The 17686-nt window shown below is 41.4% G+C and overlaps 1 protein-coding gene across 1 annotated transcript in view; it reads right to left on the bottom strand.

Moving 5' to 3' along the window:
* The window catches only part of CFAP74 (cilia and flagella associated protein 74), a 95466-nt gene that overhangs the window by 38275 nt on the left and 39505 nt on the right, over positions 1-17686 (bottom strand). The window contains exons 3-11 of the mRNA XM_064470124.1: positions 11065-11212; positions 10001-10091; positions 8474-8620; positions 7581-7679; positions 5654-5758; positions 4320-4493; positions 3674-3784; positions 2356-2458; positions 1462-1619 (exon numbers count right to left, since the gene is read on the bottom strand). Of these exons, the coding sequence (XP_064326194.1) occupies positions 1462-1619; positions 2356-2458; positions 3674-3784; positions 4320-4493; positions 5654-5758; positions 7581-7679; positions 8474-8620; positions 10001-10091; positions 11065-11185 (1109 nt within the window). The 5' untranslated portion in view covers positions 11186-11212. The remainder of the gene's footprint in view (positions 1-1461; positions 1620-2355; positions 2459-3673; positions 3785-4319; positions 4494-5653; positions 5759-7580; positions 7680-8473; positions 8621-10000; positions 10092-11064; positions 11213-17686) is intronic.

The raw sequence follows: 17686 nt of genomic DNA, 5'->3' as shown, positions 1-17686 counted from the left end.
GCACAATTTCCTGAAACAAATATCCACACTAATGATCGCTTTTAATATAGACTTTCACTTCTTCAACTAATCCATACAAATAATTACTGATTCTGAATAGGAGCAAAGAAAATATAATCTCTATTTAAATACAGGCTACTGCCTACTGAAGCACTTTAATGTCTGAGTTTAGCCTCGTGATGCACCACTGCAGTGCATAAATGGCATTGTATTTTTGATGTGGTTTTTTTTGAAAATCATGGTACAAAAGCTAATCATGGCTACAAAGACATAGGAACGGTATTCTGACCCACAGTGCTACCTGCCTTAAGTATAAAGCCATCCCTGGCTCCTGCGATCAGGTCTTTACAAATCTTTTTATAGGTGATATACAGATTAATGACATAATAGGTTTAATGACTACAAAGTTATTTTCTATCGCATATAACTCAGAAATATTTATTCAGGCTGAGGAAACTGAGACTATCCCTTCACAGAAACGGAGAAATGCAGTACCCTGGGAGAAATAACTAAGCGGTCCTTCAGAAGATTAGCAGGATGGTAGCTGAAATTAGAAAAGAACTGCTGTGAGAAACACGACACAGCTAGCAGGAAGACTAACAAACTGTGATCTCCCTTGGCCTGCAAAGGGAAACAGTGAAAGGAAGAAAGCAAGCAAGGCAAAAATGATTAAACTGAGAGTTGGATATTTCCAGCAGATCTCTACAAACTGATATGATTATTTTATTAACATGATTCTTGGAACATATTTAGGGATAGCTGAAGTGGTATTATGCACCTACCAAGACTGAAGCTTTATTTAATCAAAACTTAAGACTTACTGAACCTTTACTTATTAAATCTGTAACATTTGCGACAGGTAGCAGAGCCAGCGTACAGAAACACATACCTCAGCCACCCTCTGTTTGGTATCTTAGCTCAAATTCATCTTCATAAGTGGTTAAAAACAATAATTAAGCTTTGCTCTGGAGCAGATGGGATAGAGACACATTCCTATCAACTTTACTACAAAGGCAGAGGAGTAATTTCAATCAAAAAAAGCACAAAAAAAGTAGCTTGCTTCTGACCTTCCTGCAGCACAATCTTGCTGAGATTGTCTCTAAAAGCCTAAGAAAGCTACTCAATTTCTATAGGGACAGTGTTCAGGATCCGCAGAAGTACAGTGACTTCAGGCATCCAGTTTAGGTTCACTGAATTTCCCTCCTGAAGCGGTTTTATCTTCTTTGCACTCATCATAGAACATGGGCTCCTAACGTTGGTTCTCTGAATAATACCTGAACTAGAAGTTCAAGTCGCTTGAAACAGACTATAAAAATATCACACACCCAGAGTATAAGAATGAGTTCAGTCCCTTGAGATGGCACCACAGATGTTATGTTTTCACAATCCGATTAAGAGCTCCAATATATTCCTGCATGAGCATCAGTAACGGCTGAGTTTGATACAGATATGAACACTTACTGTTTCTCTTTTTCATGCTCTAGCAGTCGTTTATGGAGAAAAATTTCCTTGGCAACATTGCCTCCTTCTGCCAGGATAGCTTCCCTCATTTTCATCTCCTGCTTCTTTGCCTCAAAGGCCCGTGCTTTGTTCCAAACCTGGAGAGCTTGGAGCTTTTCCTGTGAAGCCATACAAACCACAGTTACATATTTGATTCACCTATTAATGAATATAAAACAGAGCGTCTAGTGTCGGTCCCCTTATCTAAGTATAAATTTGTGTAGATTTCTCTGAAGTAGAACTGACTGTTTTCAATACACGCATTAGTCATGGTGTGCTGAGATGCAGAAAGCTCTGACCAGGTCAGGGCTACGTCTTTACCCTTCTGGCCTGCCCTTGAAATGCTACTCAATGAAGCAACGTGAAAAGCTACAGCTCTAATTAAATTAGTATTAAATGCGGATCTTTCCTTCAGATTCTAGAGAACACAAGAGAAAAGTAGCATACCTCAGAAATTCTTAATTTATATTATTTAATTTCTTAAGTAACTGGTTTCCTTCTGTATGTCCTCTCCATATGAAGTATTTCTGCACTGGGATCCAAATAATTGGAAATGCTTCTGGCCCAGTTTTCAGAGAACTTATGCATGATTTTCAAGACAGTTACCCTAGCAGAACAACTAGACTGTTGACAGAATAAACTCCATAAGCACAAGAGTCCCAGTCTGCCCATACAAATCTAACACCATTACTCCTACGGTTAAATTCTCCCCAGTTTCAAGAGAGATTTATTTGGTTGGTGATCTGACAGCATCACACAGCAATTCTGCAATGAAAACTGAAATGACTTTCATTAAAACCTAGCAGCCTAACAAGTCCGTTTCTTCCTTCCCCATCTCCGCCGCAGCAGCAGTACCCTATTGGAAGTTATGCTGTTTCTCAGGGAAAGCACAGCTTGTATCCTTCTCTCCATATGCTCCTGAGTTTTCACTTCTTCTTTTGCATTTTTTTCATGAATTCTGTAAGCAAAGTAAAATCTTTCAGGCTCATATCCTGGAAAGCTTTTAGTATTAGAATGTTTAACCTGACAAGTAGTAATTGTCAATGTCACCATTCTTCCTCTGAGCCTCTGTGTTTACTATGACGCTGGGTGTGGGTAAAGCGGAACAGTTGGAAGACTCTTCTATATATGGTACTGCTCAAGTTACAAGTGCCAACAGGCTTTCAACTAGTTTGCTCAACAACTTTTTTTTTAAATTTTGAATATGAAGAATGTGTTCCACATTGTGACATATGTCTAGTTGCTAAAATAAAGAATTCAGGTGTTGCTCATATAACCAATATCTAAACAATTACGTAGCGAACTTTACACGAGCCAACCACTTGTACCCACACTAAAAATAAACCCTAAAAACTCTAAAAGCTAGAAATACGTGGGCATGAATCAAGTCTGAGAGCATTCCAGCTAATACAACGGTAAACTAGAAAATATTAGTAAGATCGATATATTTGATATATTACTCAGGAGAAAAAAAAAAATCTTATTTGGGTGTTCGTTTTTCTAAATTATTACAAATTTGCTCACGCCATCTAATGAAAAATAAACCAACACAGAAACAGTACAATCCTTTCAATCATTTTTTCAATTCTGTCCTAATATACAAGTAAGGAACAAATGTTCACACTTTCTTTAGTAGCAAAATAATTCAACACCATGGTAATTACATAAACATAAACCTAGAAAGAGAACATTTAATTTACCATCAGCCAGAAAAGGAGCACGAAGAAACGGCCTATCAACCAATTTTACCAGACAGCAAGAAAGCTTTCTTACCACATTTCAGAGGGAATACAGGACAGCGGAGTGCAAGTTTCAAACCTGGAATGTAGTCCTACTTCAAACTACTTCAGTTAATGACACACACACACACATATGAAAGGTTTCAAATCATTATTAATGCCTACAAGTCATCAGAGCCCTCTGCACATCATCAGAAAAGACAGTCCCTTCAGCTACAGGCAATCTTAAGACCATACTAGGACAGTAAGTGGATTTTCTTCTTTCCAAGTCCTTTTGTGCCATCTCAGATTTGAATGCTTCACAGCACTGGCACTGTGGCAGAAGGTTTCCAAGGGTAAGAGAAGATACACCTCCCAGAAAAATTATTTTTCCAAAACTAAAAGATATTGTACATCAGCAAATGTACAATGACAGAAAAGGAGCGAACAGTAACCTTGCCATGCTTTTTCTCAGGAAGTACACTGCTTTTTCATGGTTCCTTTTCGCATCTTCAAGCATTTTTTTATGCCTTTCTTCATACTCTTTCTGGGCTTCCTCTTCTTTTCTGCAAAACACAGACAAACAAACAGTTGCAGCAGGACTACAGAAACCTTGGTTCCAGCACAATGACATCTAAGGGTGGGGCTGGGGAGTTATTAAGATGTGCAGAAATGAGGACATTAGCCTCGCCCCTCCCCGTACAGTCTCTTGTCACAAAACCTATAGACGAACTGATAAATCGGTGTCCGCTTTCTCTCCAAGAAATCTCCATGAACTTGATCGTAAGTTCAGAAGGTCTCGGTGGCCAACAACAATGCAGACATACGCAGTTAGTCTGACCTAATAAACTTCTTTTCCTTAGACAAAGAGCATTCACAGTTTTTGTCTTTAGCAAGTTTATTTTCATATATCAGAAATCTTTACCCACATAAGTGCAAGACTGTGGGCATTCTTTATTTTAATTCCATTTCCTCATAAAATATTCCTGAAGGAACACCCAGCTAAGAGACACAATACCACTGGTATCTGAATTAGCTAATCTTCTCAACTGGCTAAAAATAGTATGGAGAAAGGAAGCAGAGTCTGACTTAGATGCTTACTTTTCTCTAGACCGCCGATTTTCTTCTGCTTGCAGCGCTGCTATTTTTTCCTTCCAAATCCGCACTTTGGCTCGTTCCTGGTATTGCATCTCTAGCTCCTCCTCATCTTTTTTAAGTTGTTCATGGAGCATTTCATATTTTCCCTGCTCAGTTTCTATCTGCCACATCTCAAGCCTTTAAAACAAAGTGTGAGCTGTTTTCACTGGAATACTGACATTCTTTCACTTACTTAAGGCTATTGAGCAGGTAAGACTCTATGGTGAAAATGAAAATCTAGCCACGTTTTATTTTATTTTTTTAAATTATATGGTAAATCATACCCTGTTACTGACACAGGTATTGTACCTTTCAGACTAAGGCTCATATCTAATAGCAAATCTCATTTTAAAGACATGTAAAATATCGGCCAAAAAAAAAAAGTAAAAAAAATAAAGCTCAAGGTTCTCTTTGTCAAATTCACATTTACCCAGAAGAAAATCTGGAAAACAAGAATATTTAGAAAAATAGCTTTTCCTTCAATGGTAAATAACTTCAGGGACAGGCCATAGCTTTTGTCCTTCTGTGCTTTGCTGAGGGAATTTAGATAGGATAGGGATACATATAAACAGATTAATATAGTTATTGCTAATAGCACAATAAACGAGTGAAGCTTTTTGGAGCTATTGTACAACACTGCAGCAGAACATACTGTATTCTCGTTAATCACATCTATAAGCTCGTGCTTGTGTTTGTCCTTTGATGTGGTGGAATTAGTATTTGCACCTCCGGTGCCAAAATATAAACACACTCGCCTGTTGCCTTCTGCAAAAGACAGTTTTATTCTGTCTTATAAACAATTCAGTATGTGTGAACAGTCAATTACGAGTAGCAATATTAGCTTAGCATAAAAATACACAGTACCAATAAGTCTCCATCGTCCTCAATTTTGATCTTTTCCTTTATGCCCTAAAATGATACATCTCTGATCTGTCATTCAGAGATCAGTACCACAGACAGGTCTACTTCAGTCCAGCTGATTTTCCATTTAAAATGAGACCTGTTTAGGCCCACCATGTATGCACAATTCCAAATAAAATCAAAACTTCATTTATGTGTGCAAAACTAACTCAGGAGCTGAACCACAGCAACAAATTTCCTAAGCAATGAACTGTTCAGGCTAAAAGTTGCTCTCAAGATCCTTTGCCTTGCCGTCAACCTCACACGACCTCAAATTATGTAGTTCAGTATTTACAAGCAACTTCTGGAGCGATTAGCTTTTGAATCCATTAAACAGCATATGGAGACCATAATAAAGATTGACTCCCATCACACTCTCTTCTCATTCCCTCACTTACATGTTTTCTTTTAGTGTCAAAGCAATTTTCAACTCAAAATCCTTCTCCTTCTCCAGTTCAGTGCACAGTTGTCTGTGCATTGCCCGAAGGCGGGACAAGGCTGCGCTGTTAACATTGAAAAGAAACAATCGGAAAGGAATTGGAACTAATACAGGTTAAAAAATATCCCCCCCAACAAGATCAGCAACAATAAAACATAGCTTTGAGGCTGAGATTTATGTATTAAAATTCCCCAGCCTCTTACTTAGCCTTCCAAGTGTCCCTTCAAAGGCACAGCTTGCTTTAAACTGTTACAAATTGGGTGAGGTTTACAGAGGCGTATTTATTTCAAAAGCACCGAGCAGTCACTTAACATGACCATTCATTTCTCAAGCTGATAAAAGTAGCATTATTTATGAAAATAAGTTTAGGCGAACATAGATTGATTTTGTTTTTAAAATGGCATTACGATATTCCACGTACTTTGCCTACAATGGCAGCATTCCACACAGTTGTTTATTTTCCTTAGTCTTCTCCACTCAGGAAAACGAGCAGACCATGTGCTACAGAACCAACAGGCAGTGAACTATGTTTGGCATAAATTTCCTTCCTCAAAATTAAAATTGGAAATGGATCTTCTACCTGCAGTTACTACTCTAACTTCAAAATTTTTGTATCGGGCATCAGTAGTGCTAATGGTAGCTGCCGTTTGCATTATTGCTAAAACATGATGCCTTTGAGCTTCATTAGCCAGAAATTGACCAAGTCGTCTTGCTCCACAATTCACTTGCTAAATAGAATAGATTGTGAGAATTGCGATTTTTTGCATACCCAGACCTCACAATTTGAGCTGTCAAAAGCATACAAACTTCTACAACGCTTTTCTGTCTCTGTTGGTCTTTGTTACTAAGACTGTCTCTTTGAGATCCTGAACAGGGAGTACTAGCACCCGTCACAGGAGCCTCATTAGCATTCAACCCACCACTTCTGTTTAAGCAGCTATTCCGTTTTGGCAGTTAACCTGCCTTTACCATTCTATCATCCATCGATACACTAACTTGAAGATTAACACAGGTCACAAAATGCAGCTGCGAAGTTTGTTCACAATACACTGGTTCCTGGTACACAAGCCACCCACTTCTTTCTATTTAAACCAAATGTGAAGAGTACAGTAAATTGCCTCCCACTTTATAGCAGAAGTGTTTCAGAACAGCTCCTCTATGCAGGACTACTCCTGAAAGGCATTTATGCATTTCACAACATAAAACAAACAGAAGAAATGGCATATATATATATATATGCATATACCTAAAAATCCTGATTGTAATAGTTACCAGAAGCAAAACCATGACCTCTGAAACTGCCATAGCACATTGGTGTTGGTTCGTCGTACTGAATAGAAGTGATTGAGACCCTGATAAATATACTTGACAGTAGTGGCCTAGGCTGATTTAATAACCTGTTGTTATATTTAAAAATATATGCCTCTTTCCTGTCCATTCCTAAGTTTCTACCTCTGTCTGCACTGATTTACCTGACAGAATATTAGCTCTAGACCAGAAAGCACAGAGATCAACGATTCCCAAGCCAAAGCACCATTATTCCTTGTTTCAAAATGAGGAATTGCTGCTGAAAATATGTCAGCCAGAAAGCGACTGCAACATTAGTGTTCACCAACAGGGGAGTGAGCGCATCGCTCTGCTCACCAGCTGGAAGTGCAATACCCTGTATCGGAATAGCCTTCCAGGCTAACGCGGTTACATCTTAATCTGAGAATGGCAACGGGTTTCATCCCTGACCTATTCACATCTTTAGTAGATATGCTTATAAATTCTATCAACTGTTCAACAACACAAAGAGATGAAAACAGGAGTTTATCTCATTAATTACACAGATAAACATAGTGGATGCCTGTAATCTTCACTATCCAGAAATACTCTCTACCTACACATTGCCAGCCTCCTCCTCTTTCTTTATTTCAGTGTCTACATACTCCAGCTGCTTTGCCAGCATCTTGATCTGCAGCTGACAGGTACTCAGCTTGTCTCTGCAAGAAACAAACAGATTATTTATATTTTCTAAGTTCTTTACTCTTTCCCAGGTGACACCACGCGCGTAAAAACTCTTCCTTTTGGGGACAAGATTGACAGCTAGGAATCCTTCACCCCTCCCAACTGCCCCAACACCATCCCACTTTTTCTCTTCAGACCTCATGATGAGGCTCTTCAGAAGCCCTTGTTAATTCAAGCAGTTTCTCAAAAAATCCAGAAAAAATGTAACAAGAGTTTATTCTGACTTCATCCAGAGGTCAGATATTATCAGAAATGACAACAGCATAAACGGCACCTTTTTACATTAGCCTTCTTCAGATATATTTGCTGCTAAAGAACGTGTTTGTGACCTTAACGTAGCAAACCACTCACAGCAGGCGCTGATCTTAAAGCATGTGAGTAACTTCACTGACACTAATATAGCATTTCCATCACTGTTAAGAAAATGTTCACAATGAATTTTCCTCTCGATGTTTCCAAGCGACTGCTGAACCAGCAGGATCGTGCAGACACCAACGAAAGGAATTAGCATCTAACTCTCCCAGAACAGACACCTCTTCTTTAACATTCATTATCAGGTTTCATTTTTTCAAGTATGTAATTAATTTTTATCCTCAATCCTTGATTCTTTACACGGGTTTGGGGATATATTGAATATATTACATTAAACAAGTGTTTGCATCGTGTAACCTTCATGAAAAATTTCTGTAAACTCTAATAATAACAGATATGGTATCCCAGGATTTGATGGTGATTTATGCTGATGGATTATGTTCACTTAAACACCAACCTGGCTTTTTGGACCACCAGTTCCTTTTCTTTGGCTATGTTGTTCAGTTCTTTTAGGTTCCTCTGTAAGGTTAATATGCAAATTCTATCTGTATACTTCATAGCCTGGACATTATTAACGTTGCCCAAACAGGGTTCCAAGGTTTCCCTTTGAATCAAAACACACAATTAACAATGAAAACATAATGAGAAATCGAGAAGCTATGTGAAGTTTGTACATCATCCCCTTATGCATCTGTGGGTTAACTGTTTTCTGTTTTACTCTTATTGCAGCAGAACTGTTACAAATAGGAGCAGTATAAGTAAAAAACCAAACATACTCTGTACAAGAAGTTTACATGCATGTACATAAGCTAAGATTTTTAGACTTGGATGCCTAATGTGGAACATTTATACCCACATTTAATGCATTAATTATACATCTTTGTTATGAAATGCCTGTGGATCCTCTTGATCATACCTAGGGTTTGCACATTCTAGTTTTCCTGAACAACAGTTTAAAACTTTAAAGGGAACATTCTAAACTAGTTTAAAACATATTATATACAGCTGACCACTCGGGGGGGTAAGCTAATATCTGCTATCATTTTGGGGTGCTTAAACATAGAGCAAAAAGAGGTCTGAAGGTTTTGGGGTGTTGTTTTTTGGTTTTTTTTTTAATCGTTTTGGTGTATTTTGAGTTTCTCTGTGATAATGGTAACACTGTTAATGTTTGCTGGCAGTAGGCATATGTGCTATGCAACTTCCCACATACATATATTAATAACCATTATCTGAGCTTTTCATCGTGCCTTATAACCCTGTGCCAGGTCATTCCAGGGCAGAGATTTTGTCAAGTCAGCCAAATTGTGCTTTGATCTTTGTGAAGAGAGCAGCAACTACTTAAGGCCACATTCAAACCCCCAAATTCCTTTTCATGCATGACCTCTGTTACACGTAAATTTATTTCTTCAGGAATAAATCCACTGTACCACCTACTCATAAAATCAATGTAGTACTAATCTATCATCATACCAATTCTGTGCTAATTGACTTTACACAGTGGTACAAAACTCTGTACATATTAAAAAACCCAATCCCTTGCAATCCAACACTGATATTTTTTCAGCAAACTTCTCTTTTCTCCAACAGCTCCTGATGTTCTACAAGTACAGAGGGATCCGAACACAACACTAGATATTATTACAAAGAGCTGGCTGGGTTTTAGGAGAAGTGTAATTGGTTAGTGCAACGCTCCTTTGATGAGTGCCAATTAGCCCGCGTTAATGTGGTGCAATCCCTGTGTTCTAGGTACATACCTACAATGGCTTCAGATTAAAAAGTGTCCAGCATCTGTCTTTATCTCACTCAGCTCATTGTTTCAACAGTAGTAACCAATTTAATTTCTTTTTTGTGGAAAGGTCTGTATTACCTATCACTAATTTGACAGAAACCACACAGTTGAATTAACCAAACCTTCTCCTGAAAAGATAAGTTAACACTGTAAAGGAAATTACTGTTAGAAGTGGTAACAAAGCAAGTTATTTACATGCTAGAATCAGATTTGTCTTGAACTCCTTCAAATGCATCCTTGTTTCCCATCTTGCCACCACCAGCCAACTCTTCTTCAAGCTCGTATTCTAATGGAAACAACATTTTAATAGAGACTTTGAACTTTAAAATGCAAAGCTCTAGTCTACTTGCTGTCAAATCAAGACACGGAGAATCAGAGGTGGCATTTTATAGCATTACTGCAGCGTATATAAATGAAAAAGTCACATGGCAAAACACACAGGACTGCTATTGTACACCTGCACGCCAAACCAGGAGAATGCTCTCTGCCTTCATTGTGGAAGTGTCACCAATAAGCAAATGTATGTGGGGAAAAAAACCCAAAACACAGGGCAGGTGGGCAGGATAATGTATTGACAGGCTTTGGCCAACAGTTTAATTTGTTTATCTTACTCTACTTTATGCTACGGTATTGTCAAGATAGAAAATTATTGTTAAGTATTTACATAGTCAAGAAAATGACGAGAAGAGAATAGCCTAAGAACTCTTTTTTAACACAAAGATCAGTATTCAGCACTACACCATACATGATAATCTGTAAAATGGTGGGGATGTTGCCTCACATAATACACTGACAAACACTTTTGGACACAATTAGAAAAATTGGCTGCCTATGAAGAAATATCTGGTGCCAGTTTAGATGTCTTAGGGTAACCAACATCTTCACAGAGTTGAATCTATGGAAGACCTATGCCGTTCTGGAGCCGGATGAGAGAGTCTGGAGCATTTAAAGTGGCACTAGATGCCAGTGTATGAGCAACTGAATCAGGTCCATAGAGTCAAATATTAGACTTTTACCATCAATAACTCTGAATCAAAATGCCTTACAGAGGTAAAAAGTAGACAATTTACTGCTACTGAAATAATGGGTTAGATTTGGATTAGTTACAGCTGTGCAGCATAATGCTAGAGAACACCTACTGGAATTGCTGCGTTTACTTGGAAATCATTCAGCTCTAGTTCTGTACTGTTCCCATCTACTAAATTAGACACATAAATGTTAGTTCTTTGTGAGATATCAAAACAATTCAACACTTTCACCTTCCCAGTGTTCTTCCACATTACAGAACTGACCAGCTTTGTCTTTTTCTTCCTCTTTCAGAAACAGGAGAAGAGATTTTTGCTCTTCTCCCTTACTATAACTGATCTCATTATCTCCCATGGTGGTAGTTCTTTCAAAACGACCAGGCTAAGAAAGAGAAGAGCACATATTTGTTATATATAATCTCCAAGAACATGCAATAGTGGTGACTATATCTTGAGATTATAACAGCATTCAGTAAATACTTAACGCATGTGAAATAACTAGATAAAATCACACACCTTTGTACTAGTCACATATTTGAGTATCAACTCTAATAAATCTCATAGAAAAGAAAGGACACTGCCATTTTTTAAAATAATTATCAGTTCAATAATAAAACAAACCTTCTGAACATATTTTATCTGCTTAGGCAACCACTTTACCCAGAACGATTAGGAAACAACTCCACCAAACACCACTTGCTCTTACATCTTATGCAGTTCTCCAATGTTAAGTAAACTGTTCTCAAACGTTGATACAATTTATAAATCAGTAAATACAATTATAAATCAGTAAATCCTATATGTCATCTAGAATGCGTTATTACCACATGGTTGATCATTTACTCAAGATCTCATACAGGGACGCCCACTCCGCTCCGCGCTGGGGCGGCCTCACCTCGAGCGCTGTGGGCAGCGTTGGGCGCCGCAGGACGTGAAGGGTATAAGGCTACTGGAGAGTGTCCAAAGCAGGGCCATGGAGTTGGGGAAGGGTTTAGAGGGGAAACCGTACGAGGAGCGGCTGGAGTCCCTGGGTTTGTTCAGCTGGAGCAGAGGAGGCCGAGGGCAGCCTCATGGCGCTCTGCAGCCCCCTCTCGGGGGGGGGGGAGGGCAGGGCTGGTCTCCCCGAGGGAACGGCAGGGAGATGTGCCAGGGGAGGGTTAGGCTGGGCATTAGGAGAAGGTCCTTCCCCCAGAGGGTGGTGGAGCCCTGGCACAGGCTCCCCAGGGAGGCATCACGGCACCAGCCCGGCGATATTAAAGAAGCACTTGGACAAGGCCCTCAGAGACACGGTGTGAATTTGGGGTGTCCTGTGCAGGGGCGGGAGCTGGGCTCGATGGTCCTTGGGGGTCCCTCCCAGCTCAGGACGTTCTGTGATTCTGTGACTTGTACATATAACTAATTTTAATGAAGGTGATACAGCTTTGCATGCATTTATGTAAATCCTTTTACAGAACCCAAAAACATGAACTAGAAGAGAGCATCTATTTTTCTCTAGTCAAGGAACAGAGAAAACACGCGGTGGAATTTGAAGCACGGAACAGACTAATGTAAGAAGCACCTCAAAGCCAAGACCGAATCCTACAACCGGGCTGTGGACGCTTTGGGGATGTCAACCGCCCCAGGGCCGCCCCCGGGACGGCGCGAAGCCCCCGCACCGCGGCTCCGCTCCTAGACCGGCCCGCAGGAACCCGGGCCCCGACCCGCGACCCGCTGCCTCCTACCGCCGCCCCTTGCATCCGCTGCCACGGCAACGGAGCAAGCCACCGGCACGGCGCGGCGGGGGAGGCGGGGGTGACCGGGCCCCCCCGGGCCGCTGGAGGAGGCAGGCGCGGCTCGGCCTGCCCCCCCCCGCCCTCCTTCGCGGGGTGGTGCGGCCCGGCGGGTGGTGCTGCGGGCCCCTGAGGCGGGGCGGGGCCTTTTTAATACGTTTAATTAAATCTGACTTGTTTAATATCTTTATCAACGGTCTTGGTGAGGGGATCGAGCACACTCTCAGTCAGTTTGCAAACGACATCAAGTTGGATGGGAATGTTGATCTCCTCGAGGGCAGGAAGGTTCTGCAGAGGGACCTGCACAGGCTGGATCAATGGGCCGAGGGCAGTTGTGTGAGGTTTAACAAGGCCCAGTGCCGGGTCCTGCCCTTGGGTCAGACCAGCCCCAGGCAACGCCCCAGGCCTGGGGCAGAGGGGCTGGGAAGTGCCCGGCGGAGAAGGCCCTGGGGGTGCTGGCTGACAGCCGGCTGGGCATGAGCCAGCAGTGCCCAGGTGGCCAAGGAGGCCACCAGCCCCCGGGCTTGTGTCAGCACTGCTGTGGCCAGCAGGGGCCGGGCAGGGATGGGGCCCCTGTGCTCGGCCCTGGGGAGGCCCCACCTCGAGTGCTGGGCTCAGGTTTGGGCCCCTCGGGACAAGAAGGGCCTTGAGGGGCTGGAGCGTGTCCAGAGCAGGGCAGCGGGGCTGGGGCAGGGTCTGGAGCACAAGTGTACTGGGGGCGGCTGAGGGGGCTGGGGGGGTTTAGCCTGGAGAAGGGGGGGCTGAGGGGAGCCCTTCTCGCTCTCTGCAGCTGCCTGAGAGGGGCTGGAGTGAGGGGGGGGTCGGTCTCTGCTCCCCAGTCACCAGTGACAGGACGAGAGGGAACGGCCTCAGGCTGCGTCAGGGGAGGTTTAGGTTGGATATTAGGGAAAATGTCTTCCCTGCAAGAGCGGTAAGGCCCTGGCACCGGCTGCCCTGAGAGGTGGGGGAGTCACCATCCCTGGGAGTGTTCGAAATCTGTGCAGACGTGGCACTTGGGGGCATGGTTTAGGAGGCCTGGGGTGTTGGGTTGGTGGTTGGACTCGATGATCTTAGAGGTCTTTTCCCACCTCAATGATTCTATGGTTCTGAGAGGTGGGGGCAGCTGCCCATCAGCCTGCCCAGCCCGGCCCTGCCCTGCCCCGGCCAGTGCCAGGTCAATTTGTCATGAGCACGTTCCTGGTGCTAAATTCTCGCTTCTAAATTTGCACTCTTACAAGTATGCAGAATTACAAGATGTAGGGTGGATATTCATGGGTTTATTCAAGCCAATGAATTACAAAGATTTGAACCAGCTGAGCAGTTGATAAGGTTTTTTCTTCCTGCTTGATGATTATTTTATTTTTAGTAGTGTAGGTTAAAATATGAACTACTATGAAATGGAATGTCTTTCTGGTTTTGATTGACAAGATTTTTTATACAATTTCATGAGCTTTTGAGACGTTCCCTAACACATAAAAGGATGAGGGATACTTTAAAAATATGGTGCCATTAACCATCTTTTGCATTAATGTGAATAATTGCACAGGCGAGAGTACCCATGGCACCTGTTTAGCCTGTCTTGGGCATCTAGTTTGGGTAATCGGAGGTAACTGAAATCAGAGAAATCTTCAGTGAGCCTTCATCTTAGTAGTTATTCAACATACATTTGTAAATTTAAGCAAGTTGGTGGCATTATAATTAGAAAAACTCTTCTTAGTGAATTCACGTGACTTTCTGCAATGCAGAAGTTGTAGATTTGAGGTTGGAGCACACACATTTCCGAATACTGAAGATTTCCGAGTTTCAATGCAGCATGAAGCTGTCTTAAATGTCTTTTCAGAAATAAACATGTACTATTCTGACAATAGGATTTCACCACTAGTTGCTAATTAAAGGTTATTACAGCAAAAATCATGCGTACTGATCATGCTGCCCATTTATATTGTCACATTCTGAATGCTTCCTCCAGCTTCAGCAGAAACTGCAGGTTTTGAATTCCTTGTAACGCTTTAATAATCATTACAAGTATGCACAAAATCACTAAATGAAAAAGTATTTAGAAGATATTTCAGTAATTTACACAGTAAAGCTAAATGTGTTCATAAAATGCATCTCAGTTGGAATAGTCTGTTCTGCAGAGGAATCTTCTGAACCTGCGTGTTTGCTGCCATGCGTTCAGTTACCTGGTTTTAACTTTTAACTGGTAATTAACTGGGTTTCCTTTCTACCCTATTCCATGTATTACCTTGACAAAGTTAAGGAACAGTGCAGTTCGATTCACAGAAAAGCAGATTCTTCTCCCCTTATTCTTGGCACTAGGCCTAAATGACATGCTAGAGAAATTCAGTTATTCAAAGACTGAAAGTGATCCAGTTACTAAAATATTGGGATATCGTTCTTTAAGCAGAGCTCTACACCGAAATACCCACTGATCTGTACATAGAGGCGGGAGACATTCTCAGATTTATTTAACTGAAAATGTTGCTCAGTTGTAAGAAATATTTCTGTAATTTTTTATAGTTGCTATGAGAAGTAAGGTCTGGTTTTTTGGTACCATGCATGTAAGCCCATGCTGCTAATTTGAGTATTTATTTCCACTGGCACCCACCATATAGAGCATCTGTTACTCACAGTGGCCAATTCATTGTCCTACACTTGTGCTGTAGGTCCTCATTCTTTAGAAACGTACGGACATTCTTAGCTCTTTAAATAGTGGAATCTTGATTTTATGGCATCTATTCATATTACATAAAACAAATTACATACAGGCATTTGCAGGATTAAAGCTACAAGATGTAGGCTAAAAATATGCAGTGATTAACTGTATAGCTCTCTCTGCAGATCTGGAATAGATGTAACTGCTGTTAACTCTGAACCTGCCAGTTCTCACACTCCTGTAGTCAGGGTGTAAAAGGTCCAAGCGCGTTCATCTCCCTCAGGAAAACACTTGTAAGGACACCTCGTAATACCACTGATTTTCAGTTTCTTGTGATATTTTTATGCAGGGTATTTATTCAGTCCCAGTTTAAAATCATTGAATCATTGAGGTTGGAAAATACCTCTAGGACATCAAGTCCAACCGCCAACCCAACACCCCCAGGCCTCCTAAATCACGTCCCCAAGTGCCACGTCTACATGGTGTTTGAACCCCCCCAGGGATGGTGACTCCCCCACCTCTGGGCAGCCTGTACCAGTGCCTGAGCACTCTTGCAGGGAAGACATTTTCCCTAATATCCACTCTAAACCTCCCCTGCTGCAGCTTGAGGCCGTTTCCTCTCGTTCTATTGCTAGTAACTACAACTGTTTGGACAATTTTCATAACAACAACAAATGATAACTATAGTCTTAGCAATAAATAGAGTTTAACCTCTTAAGTTTCCTAAAAACCTAACCAGCACTTGAGTCAAAAAGCAACAGCTGATTTGTAACTTTGCTGTAAACCGTAATGGGTTATAACCACTGCTGCAGCCAGGGACATAGGGTTCAGAGATGATTAGAAATTGAATTGTTGTTCTGTAGTGACGTGGTATTCACACCGAACTGGGACAAAGTTCAAATTGCTAATCCAGTTTAAAACAGAAATACCACGTTTTGTTATTAAAGTTTTACGACAGCCCCTTCCAAGGAGCACCAGTCATTTCAGAGTGCACACTGCCAGTGACGTGTGACTGCAGGATTTCCTGGCTGCTGGTCATGATTTCCTGTCAGGTGAATAATTTGTCACTAGGGAAAGGCAATCTAGATTTTTATCTTCCATGTAGATGTGACAAGAGAGAAGATACCTGCAGTTTCTGTGAAGTTGCTAAATTATGGCACCCCCGGCAAGTTCGTATATCCCAATCCGTAATTTCTGTCTATCATTTTAAAATCAGTTAATCTATTCCAGCTTTAAGCTCCAGGAGATTTACAAAAAGGCATTAGTTGGTGCTACTCTTCGAGATTTTGTGGGCACTCACCACCAGCGATACATCTCTGAGAAACTGGATAACAGAGTGTGCATGTATAAATTAAAATCCTGCTCTTTTCTTACTATGAAGTTAAATTTAGAGGGTACTTTAGTACCACCTCATGATCGGTTCGAAACTTAGAAGTGGACAGTTCAGTTTGCTATATGGCTACACACTGTGCTTCTACAGGCAGTTGGTATTTCTTTTCTGAACGTTTCCAAGGTGACAGTAGCTCATATATGGAGCTTTCTAGCTTTTAGGCAGGAAGACATGCCAATAGTGGAATCTTAATTTCTGCAGTGTCGCTCATATCAGATTACATAAAACAACTTGCTCTGCCCCTGTTCTATGATACAGATCAACGTTTGACTGTAAAAAATAAAACATTGATAAGCGTCTTACCAGTGAGTCATCCTTACGGATGTGGGGCTTGGGCCCTGCCAACCCAAACCAGTCCGTGATGTGGAAAGAAAGAATGAGAGGGGCATTTGCTACCAGAGCGTTCCACGGAGCAATGGCCGGGGACGCCGTTGGCTGGGAATGCGGCACGGAGAGCAACACATCTGGAGGAAGACCATCACCTCCAGTCCTGGAACTAGCCCTGGTGCAGGGGCAAAGGAGGGAACTTCATCCCAGATCTGTTGCACAGAGAAGAGAAAAAGAGGGCAAAGTGTCTGGCCGCATGGCTTCACGATTATCAGAAAAATCTATGCAGACTGAGGGAGGAACTGGATGTTCTGCAGAACATTTGAAAACAGATAAAAACTAGATTTCTCAGCCAGCGCTTTAGGTGAAAGGAAAATTAATGTTGTGGTTATACTGATATTTGTTAAATACAGACAAATTCGTGTTGGGGCCACCGGACATTCATACAGTACAAGTACAGTACAACCTCTGAAATGAGCTAAATATTTCCATTGTGCAATTGCTACTGATATTCCCAAATCTCATTTATAAAAATAGGCATATGTGTGTAATTGATATATCTAGAGACATTTGGCGACGTTGCCACAACAGTCTTTCACGAGCTGTTTACGTGGAACCGTGGGAGAGTGAAACTAATTATCCGTGTGGTACATTTTTTGCCTCTAAAAATCATATGTGACAATATGACAACTTTATTTGCTGGCAGTAAAACCA

The sequence above is a fragment of the Phalacrocorax carbo genome, chromosome 20, assembly GCF_963921805.1.
Source record: "Phalacrocorax carbo chromosome 20, bPhaCar2.1, whole genome shotgun sequence".
Taxonomy (NCBI): domain Eukaryota; kingdom Metazoa; phylum Chordata; class Aves; order Suliformes; family Phalacrocoracidae; genus Phalacrocorax; species Phalacrocorax carbo.
The sequence above is the reverse complement of the archived record's forward strand: the minus strand, read 5'-3'. Positions and strand labels throughout refer to the sequence as shown.